Source organism: Cyphellophora attinorum (assembly GCF_001299255.1).
Source record: "Cyphellophora attinorum strain CBS 131958 chromosome Unknown Contig9, whole genome shotgun sequence".
In the NCBI taxonomy this organism is placed as follows: domain Eukaryota; kingdom Fungi; phylum Ascomycota; class Eurotiomycetes; order Chaetothyriales; family Cyphellophoraceae; genus Cyphellophora; species Cyphellophora attinorum.
Window position 1 is genome coordinate 1,012,990 of NW_017253237.1, and position 19,322 is coordinate 1,032,311.

Consider the following 19,322-nt stretch of genomic DNA (forward strand, 5'->3'; position numbering starts at 1 on the left):
AGCAAAAGTCACGGCTGATGTACGGTAATTCAAGAATGCGAGTGTGTGGCAGTCATCTGATACCTATCTTCAGTGGCTGAGATATAGATCGGGATTCGGGAACGCTTCAAGACGATCGGGTCTATGGTCAGGAGTGCCATCGGATCGATATCTATGATGTTATAGACTGATTGTCAACACCTGCATATTGATTCGTAAAAGTGCAGGGCCTCCAGCCTGAACCACTGCAGCGCTCGAATCGAGACGCTTGAGTCTCGGCTGGGATGCTGGAAGGCCTGCAGACTCCCCTGCTTGCCGGCGCGCACGAACGAGGGGCGCAAATCGGCGACAATCGCACAACCTTGCAGCGATCTTTGCAGTCCCTGTCCTCGGATCTGGTACATCCTGGCCAAATGAGGCATCTCGCTATCAGACGGAGGCGCACACGAGGGCATTGATGACAGCTGCAAGATGAGGCGGTGAGATCGGTCACTCACCGCCAGGAGTGAGTTTCTCAGAGATGCAATGCAAGTAACTCCGCGCGCAGAACGAAGTTGGCATATCAGTAAAAGCATCAGAGATGATAATGATACTTAGTAAATGCCACCATTCTCCGAGGCACTTCTTGGATGTCGATCCGTTCCTTGCGAGTTATACACCCCGGTCGGTAAACGCTATAGGCGCGAACTGCTGCTCCAGCCTCCATACCAGGGCATTCTGACAAGGGTGTGGTGGCTGGTAAAGCCTATCACAACATCCTATGAGGACTGTCACTACCTACGACAGCCATACTGACACTTTAGAGGTGACCGTGTTGGCCAGGCCGCATCCGCGGATCAGCGAAGACTCAGACAGCAAGGTAACTACTCATGATCATGGCTACTTGAAAACATCCCACAGCGCAAGCAACCTTTGGGCACTGTCGTAACGGGAACTCATCGCCGAGAGGCTTTGAAACCCCTCTGAATCCTAACCTATAGACAATGACTTCAGGTGCAGATCTTTTGCACATCTTTTCTTGCAACCACTACGACCTTCCATGGCAAAGAGAAACTTTCCGACCGACTTCTTGCTAGCCCACCCAGATCCCTGGATCCATGAGACCACGCACCACGTTTTCCACGCGCGCACATCACAAAGCCACGAGGTTTTCTCTTGCCCACAAGGGTACCACGCGGTGCATGGCATGCCCACCTGCCAGGCAGCCTGCGGGGTAGAAATGTCAAATTCGTCGTCGCAACCCTGATTTGACGATCTGCTCCCTAGGAGTGCACGCTATCATCACTGGCATTTCGACCGTCGCTCAAAGCACCGCCTTGAGTGTGCGTTGGAGAGTGCTGCGCCACACTGCGCGCAAAGTTGGTCGTCGTGCAACCACGACGCCGTTCTCGCAATGAACGGTCGACCCAATCACCTGGAAGCGGCTAGAGTTGTCAATTTTCCTTCAAGAGCACTCTTACGACTGCCTGTATACACTTTGTTGGAGCAGGAGCTTATGTGCACGATCCAGCGACGCTCTTGGCGCTAAATTTCTGTGTGCAGCAGGCAAATGCACTGCCAAAAACTGACCGAAACGTATGGCAGCCGCCGCAGCATGACAGAGTGTTGATGGCCATGGCTGCTCGCTCGCCCTTTCCACGATTTGATATCTTTCGACTGTTTCATTGCTACTGACCAATTGCCACAGCAGCTGATAGCGTCGACAACAGACCTCCGGAAACCTAGCAAGCCGCCAGCCCCAGCGCCTTTCATCTGCCGTCCCAAGGTCGTGCAAGGCCTGCAGCACACAGCTTCAGCTTTGTGTATTCCCATGATGCTCTAAGCGAGCCGGCCAACGAGCAGTGCACAGGTAAGTGACAAAGAGAGTAAAGCGACCACCTCGCTTAGAGGAAACAGAGCAAGAAAAGTAGATGCAATGCGCTTCGCAATGCCTATTATCGTCCGGTAAGTCTCTTGCCTGTGTCGTACATAACTGATTTCCAATCTACCACACTACTATGATTGTCAAATCGTTCAAGTCATCGTGCTCGGTAGAGACCAATGCATGCATCAGGCCTGATTCTACCGCAAGCAGGCATGTCCCCGTGCTGTCAACCACTCAATTACAATTCCTTGAATATTGGTTGGGACGGGCGTTATTGAGCGTTGGAATCTCATCTGGCTGTTGTGTGACCACCGACGCCCCAGGCACTCCGAGCGCTGCCTTATGTCGGCAGATGGTGTGAGTTGACAAGGCCACTGAGGCAACACGTCACTACACGTTGGTCGAATAGTTGGCGGCCTCGACATCGTCCAGCTTGATTTCGGGAAGCGGAGCATTGGCGAAGCTAGCCCCAGGTATCGCGGCTGGCTGATGCTCCGGATTGATCAGGTCCTGAGGATCAAGACCTGGCTCTGCTGGCTTCGAGTCCAGGGCCGCGCGTGGAAGGTCTGCTTCTTCATCGTCGTCCTCATCATCTTCGTCATCAGGATGGTGACGGCGTTCGGCTTCAGCACTTCGTCGCTCCTCTACTTGCTCTTGCCACTGACGTTCACGCTCCGCTGTGGGATATAGGTCAGCGCCATGTTCTGGCAATGAAGTCGGACTCATGAGACTTACCTCTGATCTGTTGGGTCTTCTCAGCAAACTTTGTGATTTCCTCCCTCGTAAGCACTCGCAGCACGATCACGTATTCTTCGCGCTCTTCAAACCGCTCGTTGTATTTCTCGAGCGCTTCAGGGTTCACCAACATGCGACTGATCTTCGTCCAGCGTGCGCCATCCGGAATGCCTGGCTGGTTCTGCTTGCCAGATTCCTTAAGAGGCGCTACTCCTTCTCTTGTGGGATTCGGATCTTCCGGGAATGGAGTCATTCGTTGGGGCTTCAGGATGCCTTTAGGCTTGAACTCTTCTTTCCTCTCTGGCTCCACGAGGGTGACCCGACGTTTGCGACCATCGTCTTCGTCGCCTGGCGAGATGGTGCGCTGGGGGTCGAGTACTTCACGACTGCGTGATTTCTCACGACGTCGATGGTGTCCTGCACCATCATCACCTGGCTGACGTCTCGTTCGGCGTGTTGATGGGGTGGTTGCAAGCCGTCCTCTGCCGGAACATCCTCTGAATCACGGTCATGATGGCGCCGACGGTGGCGACGCTTGACGTGCTCATCGTCTGGGGAATCGCCAGGGTCTTCACGGCGGGAGGTCCCATATCCACTGTCACGTTGCTGGTTGTGGTTGTCCTCAGTCTCGGGCAAGGCCCTGTGTTTTGCATCAGCAGGAAGACCAGGGTCTCCTTGATCCAGCTCATCCTCGTCCTTGTGGTGGTGGTGGCGTCTCCGCCGTCTCTCCTTCCGTTCGTCACTATCTGATGGTTCATCAGACTTCTTCGATTTCATTAAAGCGTTGGCGATACCAGCAGTGGCTACGCCTGTCAGCCCAGCAGCAGCGACCTTGCTGGTACCAGAATGCTCTGCGCTTCCGTCGCTCGTCCTCTGATCACGATCGTCATCAGAGTATCGATCCTTCTTCTCCGAGCGTCTGTGACGTTCTTTGTCTCGATCACCTCGATCTCGGTCACGTTCTCGTTCTCGCTCTCGCTCTCGATCATACTCCGGCTCAGCCGCGCGGTCCTTCTCTCGTTCGCGCTCCCTCTCGCGATCTCGTTCACGATATTCTCGCTCGCGAGTATCTCGATCTCGGTCACGTTCTTTGACGTATTCGCGCTCTCTTTCGCGTGGCCTGTCACGATCACGTTCACGGCGTAAGTCTTGCTCACGGTCATGAGGCGGTTCCATTTCCCGTTGACGGAGTTTAGGAGGGGGATCGTCGTCGTCATAGCGCTCACGCCGGACTCGAGGCGCCGTGCGATCGACAATCTCACGGATGGGGCCACGACCATCGTCTCGAAGATCCTGCGTCAAAGGCGGTTGATGTACAACAGGTTGGCGCATGGAGTGGCGACGCTGTGGCAAGTCGCTTGACCGGTCCGGAACATCGTCGTATACGCTTCTGCGGACAGGTTCTAGTCTGTCGGGCTGACGAGAAGGAGGCAGAGGGTCACGGCGGAGCGAAGCTGATTTCAGGTCCAAGGGGTCCATAACACTGACAGGCCTCTCGCGCCGCGGCGGCGGAATATCGCGGGGTGGCGGCATGTCTCTTTCTCGCACAGGTGGGAAATCTCGTGGTGGAGGGACATCCCTGGGCAGAGTATCACGAGATGATGGCCCACGATCTGGATAGTCCCGCGCGAATTGTTCTCGTGGCCCAGTGTAGCTGAAGTCGTCATCCTTAATGCCCCTAGAGCCGCGTAGCCTTTGGAGCCCGCGTTGTAGCCACCAGCCTGATGGTACTCAGGCCGCTTGCTGGACCGCCCGGCCGGAGCTAGCCTGTCAACATCTGCGCCTCTGGCGCTATAATGTCGTTGATGATGGTCTGATCCGTTGGAACGAGCAGGTACGAGGTATTTGGAGTCGTCTCTCGCCGAGTTGTAGGAGGGCGGGCTCCGGGGACGGTCGCGTGGGGCATTGCTAACGACAGGTTTGTATCGGGTCGGTGAGCTGCTTTGACCTCCATACATGCTCACAGGTCGCCTCGTATCAGCAACCACAGCGGAGTTGTTTCTAGGCCTGCTGAAAGACGTAGCAGGATACTGCGTCCGACTGACAGATCCGCTGTAGGGATCGTTGTATGCATGTCTCTTGACATAAGGGGCAGGATCATAGATGCTGCTATGACGAGCGTGCGAGTACGGCGGCTCAACCGCGCTCCGTGGGTACGAAGAGTAGGCTGGCTCATATGAGGTGGAAATGAAGCCTGTTGAAACTCGTGGGTCCTGCGCAGGGAGTCGGCGGTGGCCAGGGGGCGAGCGAGGTCGATAGCGATTGTCCATGTTGTGTGCCTGTCAGGGTCCAGCCCTGGGAGACAGTATAGCGATGAGCCGGTGTGCGATGCTGATGCTCGCTTGCTGTGTGTGCAGAAAAATTTCTCAAAACACGGAGATCGTGCCTCAACCGTCAGAGCGGTCAAAACATGGTGCAGAAGTTTGACGCAGTAAGGGGAAATGAAGATGAGACGAGTCAGACGAGCCTGAGGGCCGTATTCCTGATTCTCGGCGGAATCCTTCAGCGGTATGATAGTGGGGGTTATGCAAGCTAGAGCCCGGTGTCCGACGGCTCTTGTTGACTTTACTCAGTCGCTATACTGAGAAGATGGAATAGTTAGTATGAGGGAGTATATAAAGTTGCTGTTGTCGAAAAGGTCATGTATATGACTGCACCACTCCAGGAGATTTGAGAGTGCTGATCAGAAGGATTCTTGTGCTGCTCCTTTGCCGTGGGGACAGGCCGACGTCACCGCCTCCGCTTGGTGCCAACGCGGCAAGTGCAACGCTCGGACTCCAGCAAAAGTAGAGCTTCCAAGTCGCTACTGTCTGCTGTTGAGTTTAATGTCGAGGAGAAGACAACATGGACACCGACGAGAGACTTGGATGTATCAGCAAGCTTGACCTTCCCAGCATCAACTCGAAGGGCGTTCACCGTGCTGACTGCTGGGATTGCTGAGAATTGTTGAAGCTTCTGGTGCCCAAGGAGACGGTTGGTACCCAAGACAATCCACACAACACCAAGGATGATCCCTCGGCGACGACGACGATCAGCAGTGATGATTCAAGAATCAATATCAAACAGGTGGAACTGCAGAAGAGGGAGCTGCAATTCCAACAACGTTATCATCAGAACTTAGAGGTGCAGTATCGCTACTCTTTCCTTTCTATCGGTTCAACAGCATTTCTTCACTCAAACCGGGCGCAACGACCCCACCTGGTTCGGACCTTGCTCGTTCATCATCTCGACACCATCCCACCTGCTACACCAGAGCCTTTGTCACCGGTTCTCGCCTCGAAGAACTCTGTCCTACGATGACACCCTTCTGCCGCCATTCGGGGCGCGGATATACCTTTTCATCGGATTGCCGGAATGCAAGCCGCTTCAGAGAGCTATAGATCGAAAGCATCAGAACAGTCATGACAGCCTTACTGAGTTTTGAACTAGAGGACAAGCAAGACTCAGACGCTCACCGGTCAGTGTTGCTTATCTTAACTCGTTGCCAGCCTCTCGACTTCGAGGACGGTGTGTCTTCGATGTCGATGACATTCCCTCTCTTTGCACAGTCATGCCCGTTCTCGGCCCGGACCACTCCAGCCGAGCACAGGGTCGAGTCCTCCCCTCCATTTCTCAAGTCAGATGACCACGTGAAGCATGGACGAAGACCGATGTGGGAAGTCAGGTGCTTCGTATTTCATGCCTGCAATCCTTGCTCGTCGCAACAGCAGGTTGTTCAGGCTCAATGGACATGCTCGCCAAGAGGTGAGTTGTGCTGCCTGCGCCCTCAATGTGCATATAATCTGCATTCAGAACATCCGGACTGCCGGAAGATGAGCCGTGAGGTAATGTCAGCTCTCATTGCCGAAGCAAGCACTCGGCGTCTCGCTGTTGGAGCTTTGCAAGGGCACTACTACGAGTCGCAAGCTACCACAGTATAGCGTCCAATCGCACCCACCATCTGCGGCCCATGCTTTCTTGATATCTAACATCAAAGTTATGCTTCTGCTCACCGGTACCCCAGCACGGAGAACGGAGTCAAGACTCGATCTCTATCGCCAGGTTGACGCTGTATAGTACTTTGCGCAAAGATGAAGCATTCTGCAGGGCTCTTGCATCAGCTATTCTGCAGGCCTATCTTTGACATATGCAGTGGGTCAGGCCACTGATAATGTCGTGTATCAGACTCACGCGTCACGAGTTCGCATGCGAAGTCAGTGGACATTTGCCCAGACTTGGCCTGTGTCGACGCTCAGCATACCTAGGTACCTGGCAGCATAGGTTTAACCAAGATCCTCGACATAACTACAGAAACACCCAATCTATCCACGAGGGCCGAGTATCAACCTTGTGCAGGGTCGATTATGCGACGTGTCGCCGTGCGGTCACGTAGTCCCGCATCAGCACATATATATATTTCTTATCATGATCCAGAAAACCAGCTACGTGATCCCAGTGAATCAACTATTGCCACGCGCTGGCGCCACCGCAGTGCACTTCTGTCATGGCTGGCTTCATTTCCGACAGGTTCTACGATTGTGTCCCTAGAGACCGCTTCCGCAGTCGCAGCTGCACGTGTACACTGGCTTGCTCACATCTTGTCATCCGGTCTGAGATAAGCCAGACACGTAAGTCATCCGGCGTCAGGTAAGTATCTTCCAGTAGACACAATCGGAGTGAAAACAGCTTTCAAGTTCTCAATCGCTTGCTCTCGCTCATCATTATCGCTACGTAGAATGTACATACTGTTTTCGTTGCTTCCATGCCTGATCGTGGGGATGTGACGATCTGCACAGTGGCCAAGGGCTTCAGACCCTTTAAAGCTCGTCCAGCTCTTCCCTTTCGCAGTTATAGGTACCATACAGACAGTCATCAACCGTCACAATGCGTGTTGACCCAAAGTTGCCATCGCTATCTATGCCATGCAAACGATCAAAACAGAAGCCGGAGTATGCTGCAACTTTTGTACGCTTACCGGCCTAAGTCATACCTGTCATGCTGCCTGATTTACCTGTCCAAATGGAGTGTCCTGGGATGTATTGATGTACACTTATGATGAGTAGGTCGTTCGTCATGGGCTAGTGTTGACGTGATCCTCGGCGGCGATGGGTAGATTGCACGGTCCTCGCCTTGTGTACCCGTGGCCGTCCGTAGGATGAATGTGCCCGGTATCCTAATGCAGAGGATCGAAGTTATATCAGTCTTTTCTGACAGCGAGCCAAAATGCAGTCCAGGAGTGCCGACACGACCCTGCCGCAATGTCTTGGTGGTTCTTGCTGAGAGCGTTGCTGAGAGCGCTGTGCGATATCATGCTTGTGAGCGTGACCGCTCAGTCAAACTTGAGGGAAGTATTGACATCTCATCTCTTGGTCTGGCCAGACTTTGACCAATCGACGCCAACGACAGTCTTGCCACCACAATCAGGAATGACGAGGCCATCCTTGAGGTTTCTTGCGGGGTCCATGAGACCCCATTTGTCTTCCCATTCTTTGCCCGGCTCGTTGAAGGACACTTTCCATGGCTCGTCGAATGCCGAGAACCTGAGTCAACATGTCAGTTGAGATTTCAGGTGAACTGGAGGCGATCTTACCAGAAGTAGTCAGTACCATTGTCAATCGCTTGGCAAACCCAGTCGTTCATGAATGTATTCATGTTGTCCACACTCGCCACGGAGCCAGATTGGCCTGGTGCACAGTCGCCGGTCTCGCCGCCGCAGTCGGTACCTCCTCCACTTGGCCAGCCAGTTTCACTGATGATCTGTCCTTTGCTGGTGCCAGCGGTGAGCGGAACGTTGTGATTTTGCCAGAAGCTCCATGTCCATCCTGCTGCTTCTTCGACTTGAACGCCAGCGAAGAATGGATGAATGTTGGCCATGACATAATCAACGTGCGAAACAAGAGCTGCGTTCCAGTTGTCGCCTAAGTCAGACGTCGCAATTGGCAGATCCCATCCGTTCGATTCGAACTCCTTACGAGCATCGTCGAGAAAATCGCCGAGCTCGGTCTGTGACTGGCTTTTATCTTCCCCAGCACGAAACAGTGCTTCGTTGCCGATTATGACGCCTTTGAAAATCGAGTGGTCTTTTCTATCAGTGAGAAGCTGATACATATGCTTCATCTGCCGATCATTGGTGGTGGAATTAGTGTCGATCCATACACCAAGCCAGATTTTCATATCTGTCAGACCAAGTTGCTCGACTGAATGGAGTACCATCTCGGTCTGATTGCAATCGATACCATAGAGGCGGATGGTGTTGGTCAGTTGAGACATCACAGCCATGTCGCGAGTGACATTGTTGGGAGAAGGCGGGTACTTCTCGCAGAGGGGATACTGCGTGCCCCATGGGGTGTAGTCCATGGCGGGAAAGACGCGGTGCAGGTTTTTGTTGTTGAGCAAGGCCTTGATCTCAGGCGAGTCCTTGTCGAGATCACCGTTGGCTGCCAAGTCCCCAGAGGCAGTGTTCCATGTTGAACTGGCCGCTGAGCCAGATCCGCCTCCGGACCCGGAACCACCCCCGCCACTTTTGCTCCTCGATCCGAGAATCCCACCAACAACACCGCCAATGATTGCTAGTAGGATCACAGCACCAATAATGCCGCCGACTACACACCTCATCCTGCTACCCCCCTTCCTCTGTTTTGACAGCCATTCGCTTTTCTCAGCGCCATCACGTGCTGACACTGGTGTGTATGTGCTTGAGCCTCCGTTCTTACCAAAGACGCCAGCCAGACCAGCTGCACCACCAGCACCTGCGGCAGCACCTCCCATGCGTTCGGCAGATTTGGATTTCCCGGGCATGAAACTCCGGCGCTGAGGTTCAGGCATAAAACCGTCGTCACCGTCGTCGATGATATCGTGTGGGTTCACGCTGGCCTGACTGGTGGTAGCGTGGTATGGGGAGCTCTGGAGGTGGTAAGGAGAGTCCTGGTAATAGGACATCCTGTTCTCGTTCGGATGTGGAGGATAATGGTCAAGAGGAATATTACGACCGGAGTAGCTCGACGATGGGTCTGGAGTAATGGTGCCCGGTGTAGAGGCGTCGGCACCCATGGGAAGGCCGGTGGCATAAAATGGGCGGTCGTTGTTTGGCAAGTGCCAGGTGGCGGCATGGTACCGCCTCTTGGGAAGTCGCGATTGTAGCTGCCGTAGCCATCTTGCTGTGACGAGTCATGCATCGACCGCAAAGCGTCGAGTCCACTTTCCCTTTCATTACGGTCAGCCACGCCTTGTGCAAGACCGTGCATTCCTCCGCCTTGGGCGTGGTCGGAGAAGTTGTCCATGCCGGGCGTCACCACTGATGTTGGCCGGTAGCCCTGCGAATTATGCGTGTCTATCCTCGAGAGCCCAGGCTCTTCTCTGTGCGCCGGGGGAAGAGGAGGCGAAGAGTCGGAGTAAGGCCCAGGTGCAGGCCTTCGTTGTACTTCACGTTCCTGCGTCCAACCTCTTGAATGGGTCTGAGGTGGCGGCGAGGTGTACTGCGGCGGAGGTGAGATGATGTCTCTGGCAGGCGAGTCATGGTACGCTGTGTGCTGACCAGGCTGCGCCTGATAGTAGCTGCTATCATTTTCGTAATACTGTCGGTTGTTGGACATGGCTGCGCCTCGATGTCGAGTATACGTGGGCTGTAACGAATGTGCAAGCTAGCAGACAACCAAACCCGGAAAACGACTGTCCTTGTTGCTACTGAATCGATGCTCGTGGTGCTTTTGCAATCATGAGAGAAGAGCGGGAGCCCTAGCAATACCGGGCACAGTCGATGTCAGCGCAGGATTGCAGTGAGGGAGAATGGTATTGCGGGCGATGTGAAACAAGACTAATCGTAGGTGCAGAGGGTGGGGGCCCAGGATGGCGTTGACTCGTTGTGTCTTTGACAGTCTCAGCACGAGGTACAAAGAACAATGAATACTCCAGTTTCACTCGAGGTCAAACCATTCGCGCGAATGCAATCGTCGAGTGTACAATAGATTGCATGTTGCTGAAGCTGCTCGTCTCCGTACGCGTCTACGAAAGGAGGCGGCCAGGCATAAAATCTTGAAAGTGTAGTAGTGGTAAGCGAAGGCTGGTCGCAGTGGTTGGCCCGGCCACGCGAGGGACCATGGTACCCCTTCATTGGTGATTTCACACTTTGGGCGCGGGACTAAGCATGCTTTTTGCCCCCCCTGCTGGAGCCCGCGGTCCTCGTCACCGTTCCTCCGATGACCTGGAAATAGCGCCTCAGTGACCAGATCTGGGTACCAGGGGTACTCTGCAGCCTCTAACGAACGCCTGTCTGCCCTTGCTTGACCAATAATTTGCGCCTGTTAATTTTATATGGGCCGTGCGTCAGATGTCGAGCTAGTAGTTGAAACCTCAGGTAATCGCATATACGGCGTACCTCTCTCTGCCTCTCGCAGTCCCTTCTGACCGTTTGGCCGACAGCGCTCAATGAGCTCCCTATGCTGATACGAGCATACTTCATCCCGGATTCTGCATTACGTTGTCCCGTCAGATAATTCAGGGAAGCGCACGCTTTGGCAAACAACGCAGGACCAACCCCGCGACTCGCTCTGAAGGATTCACTCGGAAATTGATAATCCTGCCTGTCCTCGATATCGTCGTTGGCGAATCTCATTCTGTGGTTGGGCCGCACTTGTAAGTCCGGACAACCTCCGCGCAAGGCATCTCGCCAAGCAGTTCGCATTGCATGGCCTGCCTGCATGACCTTAGCATATTTCTGTGCGAGAACAATTCGGTGGAAGCAGGTGTAGAAACCACGAATGGTCCTCGAAACACTCCCGGCATGCGAGTGACGCAAGCACGAAGTGACAGCTGATCTGCTCGGTTCCCTGAATGGGTGCTGCCGTGGCCAGCTTCGGTCACTTTATTGCTTGACAGTCTGAGATCAGCTCTTTTCAAACGGCTCTGGCCAGCAGATAGCGAAGGCTTCATTGTACTGTGAGAAGTACAGGTCAATGTCAGACCTCGATGCTGAGATGTCTCTCGGGACCTCATCTGGGTTGCTCCAGGATGGGATTCTCAAGCACAGATCAACCTTTTGACTTTACCACATGCTTTATGTGAGCAGGACCGCCCTATGGGGAAAACATGATACCCAGCACGTCCTGGCCCACGACAAGTGGAATCTGGGCGCCCAAGTCGAGCAAGTCCTACACAAAGAATGCGCCGCCCTTTCAGCGGCGTCTCATTAGCCTGGTCGAACAGCAAAAGGAGTTTGTACGGAGTGAGTGCTTCGGCAGGAGCCCGCATCCTAGTCTAGGCTACTCGCGCGATTGTGCCGATGCTTTGGAGCTTTGGTCCGCGTCTTCGTGCCAGGCTGGTACGTATGCTCTGCACCGACTTTCGGGAAAGAGTGTCTGGGCCAATCATGCTGAGCAGTCCGCCACTCGAAACGTTACTCGTTGATGACTACTGATCATGTGCACAGCGACCATGCATGAGAAGCTCTCAGGGAACCTTGCTAAACTTTAGGGATGTCAAAGTTCCAAATTCCAGATGTTTCCATCCTCTCAACGCTCGCCGCATTACGAGATGCAAGGAAAGTGCCCGACGCAAGATCATCTGTCAGACGCTACTTGCCCTCAGTCGCGGCGGCACCTGCCAGACCAATATGCTTGACCTCGTGTTTCACAAATGGCAAGTCCGAGCGTCGTTTAGCTATCCATGCTGCATGAGCGTTGCAGCACGTGAGATGCCAATGCTCTATCACAGCCACATTGCGGCCAGCAAGGCGATGGTCACTCATGATTGCCTTCCACATTGGTCCTCGTTGCAACTCGAATTATAGATCCCACAAGCTGCTCCGCAAAGATCATGCTCAAGTCAGAACGTGGCAGTGCACGTCAGCATTAATACTATCGGACCTCTGATCAATGATGACTCTAAGTCTCTGGTAGAGAGCCTCAGTAGGGGTTAGTAAGTGCTTCGAAACAAGGCAACCGTCGGTCTCCACTTTCTCAGCTCGGGCAACTAGCGCCACAGAGAGATCCGACGTCACGTCTTCAAGTTCCATCTCATCGAATTCTTGAAACAACACAATATTCACTGGTACTAAGATTAGACCTTAGTCCACCTTTGGTGCCGTTCACAATGCCTAAGCTAACTGTCTGTGCGAGTCGTGCCGACAAGATAAGTGAATGGGTTCGCAGACGCCAATACGGCGACCGAGCTGTGGCCGGCTAAATCACCAGTTAAAACGCGCAAACTGAAAGTGCAGCGCCGTTGACATGTACAGTCAACAGAGTATGATCTTGAGTAAGTCAATTTGAGTCACTGGAGAAGCTTTGCGATCACCACGAACACTGTGCCGTAAGTCAGAACTTCCGGTACACTTACGCACTGCCACCGCCCAGCAGGCTCTTCGAGACGGTGGATTGTTTGCTGCGATATTGCGGAGCGATGTCAATCACAACTTTAACGATGTCCCGTGATGAACCAAAAGTGTATGCCGTTTCGTTACAGACTTGACTTCGGTTGCTGGTTCCGTGATCGCTATCATACTTCCGCTGCTCAGCGTTCTCGAAGGCGCGCCGAAAGGTCTGAAGCAGGCAGGCTGCATATCTGAATGCATCGGTTGGCTCTCACTGGCGCAGGGGCATGTACTAGGCGTTCTCATCGGAGGCGGTGCATGAAAGAGCTTTTGACGATTTTGCCAACGAAAGATCTACCCGCAAGTCAACATCTTGCTCGCAGACCCACGCGCTCTCGATCCACTTGAGTCCTCGGCAGCTAGGATGAGTAGTTCTCCTATTTGCCTGCCTCTGTTGGAGTGTTCTTTGGAAGTAGTTCAGCCAATCGCCGCCCAAATCAGACACAGTGCCAGAATTGCACATCTGCTGAGCAAGTGACATCGATCACTATCGGTGCACACGGTCACACGTCCTCAAACCGAATGACTGCCACACATGATCAGGTCCGGCTCCTCGCTTCGTCGAAACGGCACGGTGCCAGTGCCGTCCCTGCTTCCTCTCTTCTGGCCCAGGACCGAGACGACATGGGTGCCAGAACGATCCGCCGGCGAAACATAAGTTCCTTGCAATTCTTCAGGAGTTCGAGGCATGAGGCACGTTCGCACTTTCGAGAGCAGAACTTCTACCTCAAATCAATGGCCGGAGAAAGTATAAATGGCGTCTGAATATCTCTGAAGTGAGAGAATGATGTCCTCAGAGCACCATCTCCTACCTCATTACGGTCAGTAACTCACAGCTCCGGGATACTGATTGATTTGAATATACTTACAAGATGGAGAAGGAACAACAACCCGAAGACTCTTCTTCTACACCAGCTGCGAAGGGGGAAGACCGCCAGCGATCTCCGTCTCCATCGCCTCCTACCACGCCACCGAACAAAATGCCGGACAGGCAGCCAGCTAATCAGTGGTACTGTCCCAACAATCATGGACCACTCGTCTGGGTAAGTGTTGCCAGGTACTATCGACTAATTCATCTGTCTTACTGACATCGCTCCAGTGAGTGCCTATCAGGCTACTTAAGGTCGACTAGAGCTGATATCCTATAGGGACCACAACACACACTGCCCTCAGTGTAGATTACCTCGAAACCATCCGCAGAGCAGGGCCGTAAAGCACAAGCCCAACAAGGATGATCACATCCCGAAGGGCCATAAGCCGGCACGCCGCACATAAGGGAGCGACATAGCCACAGAGCCTGTTGCTGCAAGCATCAGCCGGCGTGAGGTTCTGAGAGCAGCTGCTGCTGTTGGCATAAGGCCAGTAGCAGCAGAGTTCGCGTGAGGTTTGACAGCTTTAGGGAGACGTCTTCTAGATAGTGTCTTATCATCTTCAATCAACAATGAACAGCGCAATGGTGCTGGACGCCATGCAATTCTATGAGATAATGTTATCCCAACTGTGGCTCGTCACTACGACCCATGGTAAGTGACCCACGCAAGATCAATTGTAACGAGCACGAGTCGACCTTGTTTGACTGCCACTCCGGTCGATGCCTAGGCCGAGCCTTACAGAGCACCCAGCTACGCTATGCAACGCTCACTTTCTCTTCTTTCCACCCTTCTTCTCGACCCCACTCGCACTCACTGCTTGCGCCTTCGCCTCGTCAATAGTCGCACTCTCACTTGCTGCACTTGGCTTCAACTCCTTGACGTCCTGTCCATCCAGTAACTTCTCGCCCTTGCCTTCACCCTCACCCTCATCGTCACTATCCCCACCTTGCCCAAACTCGTTGATCCTAGAGTAATCTACTCTATACTTCCACTTCTGGTACAGCCATACGAAGAAGATAACGTCATCACGCAACGTAGCTAGACGATGCAGCGTGGGCATCCTGATTGTGAACGCAAACAGGTCGTCGATGAAAGTATTCAGGAACTTGTACGTCATGGCCTTGCTCGGCATATGTGCCACCTATTCGTCGCCGGTATTGGTTAGCCTGAACCAGAACTTTGGAAGAATGTATGGGATTAGGTTTGAGGGACCCAAAGCCAAGTGGCCGTCAATGAGGGGAACATACCGATTTTAGCCTGTAGTTAATGTATAGACTGGGCACCATCATGAGGAAACCGTACGCATAGACGCTGCCAACAAGGGTTGTGATGATGAAGGAGTACCATGACTTGTGGGAGTCGTAGATCAGAGAGTAGATTGCGTACGCGCCCAAGAGTGGAACAGCAACAATATACAGGTAGCGGAAAGCGATCTCGTCGTACTCTTGAGTCTTCTTCTCGGTATCGGAGAGTTGATGTTTGTCTTCGAATATGATGATGTATGGAAGGAACGAGAAGGAAGAGTTTGGCGGGGGAGGTCGAACGACGACATTGACGGTCTTGGTGATTTTCCAGGCCTCCAACAGGATTCCGAAGCCTTGCCCGGCCAGAATCATCCAGGAGGTGTTTTCGTTGTTGTCCATGAGATACAAGAAAATGACGGTCTGCATAAAGACATTTGCGAGAATTGTGCGCACGGAAGTCCCGACGTTGTCTTTCTTCTTGCGCCAGTGCTGGATGTCGTTCTTGAAGGCGAGCATTTCGAAGATCATGTGTAGGACAGACACGATGGCTGTGGTAGACAGCAGGTAGATGTTGGTATCGAGGAGGACTTCCTTGAACATCTCCAGCTCGCTGCCATCACCACCTCCCGGAAGAGCCTGGCCCTGGGCAGCTTGCATCTGGGACTGCCGCATACCTTCGTCCATCGAAGTCATGATGCTATATTTCCAGTTCGCAAAGTTCTTGAGCTGAAGGTTCAGTGGCACGGTCTTGACTGTGGAATTGAGCTCCGTCATGTGGGGTTTGAGTTGCCAAAAGGTGTTGAGGAAGACGACTGGGTAGTACCATCCATTTTGACCAGTTTGATCGCGGGCTCCGGTGCTCTCAAGGACGATATTGCGCCGTATACCAGGATGCATTGAGCGCCAATTTTGGACTCCCGTCCCAGGGATGATGGCGACCGTGAAGTTGGGATGGTAGAAGGACGAGATCTGTAGCTTTTGTGGTGGTTCTGGCTCTGCTTCCTTCTCTTCGGATTTCTCGAGCAAGTTCTTCAACTTTTTCGCACGCTTCTTTGGGATGTAGTGGTTCAAGGCCCGGGGAAAATGAATTGCAGTGGCGGGACTGAAATCAGGTTCGCTGGGATCGAGTTGGCTGCCGGAAAGGCCGAGGAAGAAGTGAGCCCAAAGGGTGCCATTATTCTGAACCTGGGTGGGGATGGTGATCTCGGTCGAGATATCCCTCACATCGTTGTAGTCACCCATCTTAATATTCTTCTCATCCAGCACCAAATCGCTCTGAGGCAGCGTGCTGAAAGCCCCCAAGACTGGACTTGCAGAGACATAGATCTTGAGATCCAGGACACTGTCGTCGGGCCATATTGGGCCAACGTTGTATGGAGTTGCACTATAATTCGTTATTGCTTGCGGTGCAGGTCGTTCAGCGAAGTTGAAATTTGGCTTTCCCGGCGCGGTCGCTCCTCTAGATGAGGACGTCGAGGATGTTGACGTCTTGTTGCCGAGGAAATAGGGTCCGACCTGATTGATAGCAAACTGTGTGAGGAGGAAAATGCCCACGCCCTGAGCTAACGACTGCCATATGGACTAGGATCATCGTCAGCACCGTGCGCTGTGCCAGTAAATGGGGAACAATTTACCTTCTCCTGTGCCGGTTGCGTCCCTCCAGCGGCGCCGCTGGTTCTCGCTTCTGGCATATTGACGGCGTCCAACTCGATGCCACTGTCATGAAGGTCGCAGAAAATTATCTACAGGATCCTCGAAGATCTCGGAGGCGGGATGCGTCCCACGGGACCCCACGTGGCTGGGATGACGGCCGGAGACGGTCCTTGGCGTTCGGCTGCTAGGACGCCTCGGGAGTGGTCCAGGCCAACCAGAGCTGGGATTGATTGGCGGTTCATGCGACGATTCAATGCGAAGCTGCCTGTTCACCCTGAATGAAAGAGGTCTGCGAAACGTCTGCACGAGTTCCATGTCCGAAGAATCACAATAGCCGCGTCGACATCACTCACTCAACGCAACCGATTTTGTCAGAGCAATGAGGCGGCAGTGAGAGCATGGCCAATGGTGGTAATACTACCATCCCACCACCAAATTTCCCAACTCGAAACGAGCCACGTGTATGGTTTGTAACGAGCGGGGACTCAGCCGTAGGGATTGTAAGTTGCTAGCATATTCAAAGTCGTCCACGAAGCCTGCTGCTGCTCGAGAAGGTGCTCCGGTCACGCCCAATGCAAAATTGACTGACAATATCTTGGCTAGGCATTGGCAAGACAAGCTCTCGATCATGGGGACTACGTAGTTGCGGGCATCAATCAGTCTGAATTCGAGACAGATGGCGGCAGAAGTCATGGCTTCAAGCTATTTCTTGCAGAAGTCGGTCGTTCACCTGGCTGGAAGGAGCGCCTGAAGATCGTTGCCCTCGACATTCGGTATGCTAGCCTTGGGCTTCTTCTCTCCGTCTAACAGCAAGCAGGTCGGTCGGTCAATGTCAAGCCGCGGTTGCTGTTGCTGTTGCGGCTTTTCAGAAGGTCGACATTCTCTTCTGCTGCACCAGCGAAGCAGTCATTGGCACTGTCGAAGAGATGGCCGCCACTTCGCACACGTTGACGCTTGTGCGCGACCAATTCGAGCGCAATTACTTCGGACCTATGAACATGATCAGAGAGGTCATACCTGAGATGCGCAGTAAGCACAATGGCCATATCATTGTACTGGCAGGCATCACAGGGCATCTTGGGACGCCCGGCCTGGGCATGTACTGTGCAGCAGGATGGGCCTTAGAAGGATTCTGCGACAGCATCGCCTATGAGATTGCACCATTCAACATAAAGTTGACCATTGTCCAAGCGTCCATCGAGATTGGTATTCTAACCAACAAGATCACCTCTGCTCCTCCAATGAGGGCGTATTCACCACAAGACGGCAATAATGCTCCACTGTTCCGAGGCCTGCTCGATGGCTTACTCAACCAACTGCCGGGCGTCAAGGCAGAATATCCTCAGTCGCCGGGCCTGGATACGCGATCGCCATCCTCAGAAGTAGCTAGGCAAAGTGGGCCGTCGCTGCTGAGTCAAGACGAGGTCGTGAGCCTCTACCCGCCTCTCAGCCCGGCTCATACATCGAAGCTGGTTGCAGAGACTGTTCATGCAATAACCTCGATCGGTGGTCACTCAAATCCACCTGCGCGCCATATTGTCGGCATAGAAGGGGTGGCCAGCGTGAAAGAGAAGCTAAAGACTGTGAGTGAGGAGCTGGAAGAGTTCGTGGAGACCAGCATCTCCGCAGACATCTCCAATGAACGCCCAGCCGGCAAAGCACGCAGCAGCGACAGTGATACGGTCGAGCAAGCGTCTTTTCTACATCGGATGGGCGGTATACCCTAGACAGCCAGTCCGTGAGCCCCGCGGGAGTAATGCAGCATTGAGCTAGTGGATGCGCTAGCCTCCCCCCGCATAATTACCCGCGTGCGCTCACCGGGCAATTTTCATCGATCCCTGCGTTGATCGTGTCGTCGTTGTCGCGTGGGTGAGTGGCTTCTACGGTGGCGATGCGTTCTTTCTCGGTCTGACGAATAATCTCGTCGTCGTTGTCTCTCTCTCGACCTGGAGCGGCGTCTGCGCTCTCGGTCTTTGCTGCGGTGGCGATGCTTTCGGTCTCGGTCTCGATCTCGTTCTCGACTGCGGCTTCGATTGCGGGTTTCGTTTCGAGAAGTAGGTCGGTCGTCGCGATGTCGACGGTTGTATTCCTTCAGAGCATAAGCAAGTTCTTTATCCTGTGACTCGGCATTTCCCTCAATGCGCTCGATATTCTGATTCGAGCTCCCTTCAGCCGCATTAAGTTTGCCGTATCCAATGCCACCAGCGACTGGCTGCTCAGCAGTATTAGTGTCACGAAGCGCTTTGTCCAGGTCATTCTTGCTGCCCAGCGGCTCGTTGTTGGGATTAGCCCTGTCAGGCACCGGTAGACCTAAAGCTCGAAGCATAGCGTCATTTTCAGCTTCTTTGACCCGTCTGATCTCCTCCTTACGAGCACTGGCCTCTGCATCAGCAGCGTCTTTGTCGCCTTTCGCATACCATGTCAGATCCCTGCCCCTTGCCCAGCGGCCAGTTGGCGCCATCACACTGTGCCCAAGATAGTTCTCCCTATGCGACGACGTTTGAACATCGCTCCACTTAAAATCCCCTCTCCCACCACGACTGCCCTCCTTTCGTATAGTTTGAACCAAGTCCATGATTTCAGATCAGAAGTCGAAAAAACAATCGCCGTGAGTTCCTAAGGATTCGGGA

At 53.5% G+C, this 19,322-nt stretch overlaps 5 protein-coding genes across 5 annotated transcripts; 1 reads left to right on the forward strand and 4 right to left on the reverse strand.

The window, feature by feature from the left end:
* Positions 1 to 2,233: 2,233 nt before the first annotated feature.
* AB675_9404 (uncharacterized protein) lies at positions 2,234 to 4,848 on the reverse strand (the record flags this gene model as incomplete). Its single annotated transcript, XM_018149934.1, has 5 exons — positions 2,234 to 2,520; positions 2,579 to 2,942; positions 2,981 to 3,381; positions 3,736 to 4,256; positions 4,310 to 4,848. 5 exons carry the CDS (start codon positions 4,846 to 4,848, stop codon positions 2,234 to 2,236), a joined length of 2,112 nt encoding a protein of 703 aa, XP_018001591.1.
* A 3,068-nt stretch (positions 4,849 to 7,916) lies between these two features.
* AB675_9405 (putative glucan endo-1,3-beta-glucosidase btgC) lies at positions 7,917 to 10,149 on the reverse strand (the record flags this gene model as incomplete). Its single annotated transcript, XM_018149935.1, has 3 exons — positions 7,917 to 8,097; positions 8,148 to 9,714; positions 9,771 to 10,149. 3 exons carry the CDS (start codon positions 10,147 to 10,149, stop codon positions 7,917 to 7,919), a joined length of 2,127 nt encoding a protein of 708 aa, XP_018001528.1.
* Positions 10,150 to 14,561: 4,412 nt separating this feature from the next.
* AB675_9407 (uncharacterized protein) lies at positions 14,562 to 16,730 on the reverse strand (the record flags this gene model as incomplete). Its single annotated transcript, XM_018149936.1, has 3 exons — positions 14,562 to 14,936; positions 15,043 to 16,620; positions 16,674 to 16,730. The coding sequence occupies 3 exons, from the start codon at positions 16,728 to 16,730 to the stop codon at positions 14,562 to 14,564; spliced, it is 2,010 nt and encodes a 669-aa protein (XP_018001712.1).
* Positions 16,731 to 17,090: 360 nt separating this feature from the next.
* Positions 17,091 to 18,419, forward strand: AB675_9408 (Estradiol 17-beta-dehydrogenase 1; the record flags this gene model as incomplete). Its single annotated transcript, XM_018149937.1, has 3 exons — positions 17,091 to 17,192; positions 17,296 to 17,465; positions 17,510 to 18,419. The coding sequence occupies 3 exons, from the start codon at positions 17,091 to 17,093 to the stop codon at positions 18,417 to 18,419; spliced, it is 1,182 nt and encodes a 393-aa protein (XP_018001701.1).
* A 73-nt stretch (positions 18,420 to 18,492) lies between these two features.
* AB675_9409 (uncharacterized protein) lies at positions 18,493 to 19,267 on the reverse strand (the record flags this gene model as incomplete). The annotated part of the gene is made up of 2 exons (XM_018149938.1): positions 18,493 to 18,781; positions 18,816 to 19,267. 2 exons carry the CDS (start codon positions 19,265 to 19,267, stop codon positions 18,493 to 18,495), a joined length of 741 nt encoding a protein of 246 aa, XP_018001367.1.
* Between the last annotated feature and the right edge of the window lie 55 nt (positions 19,268 to 19,322).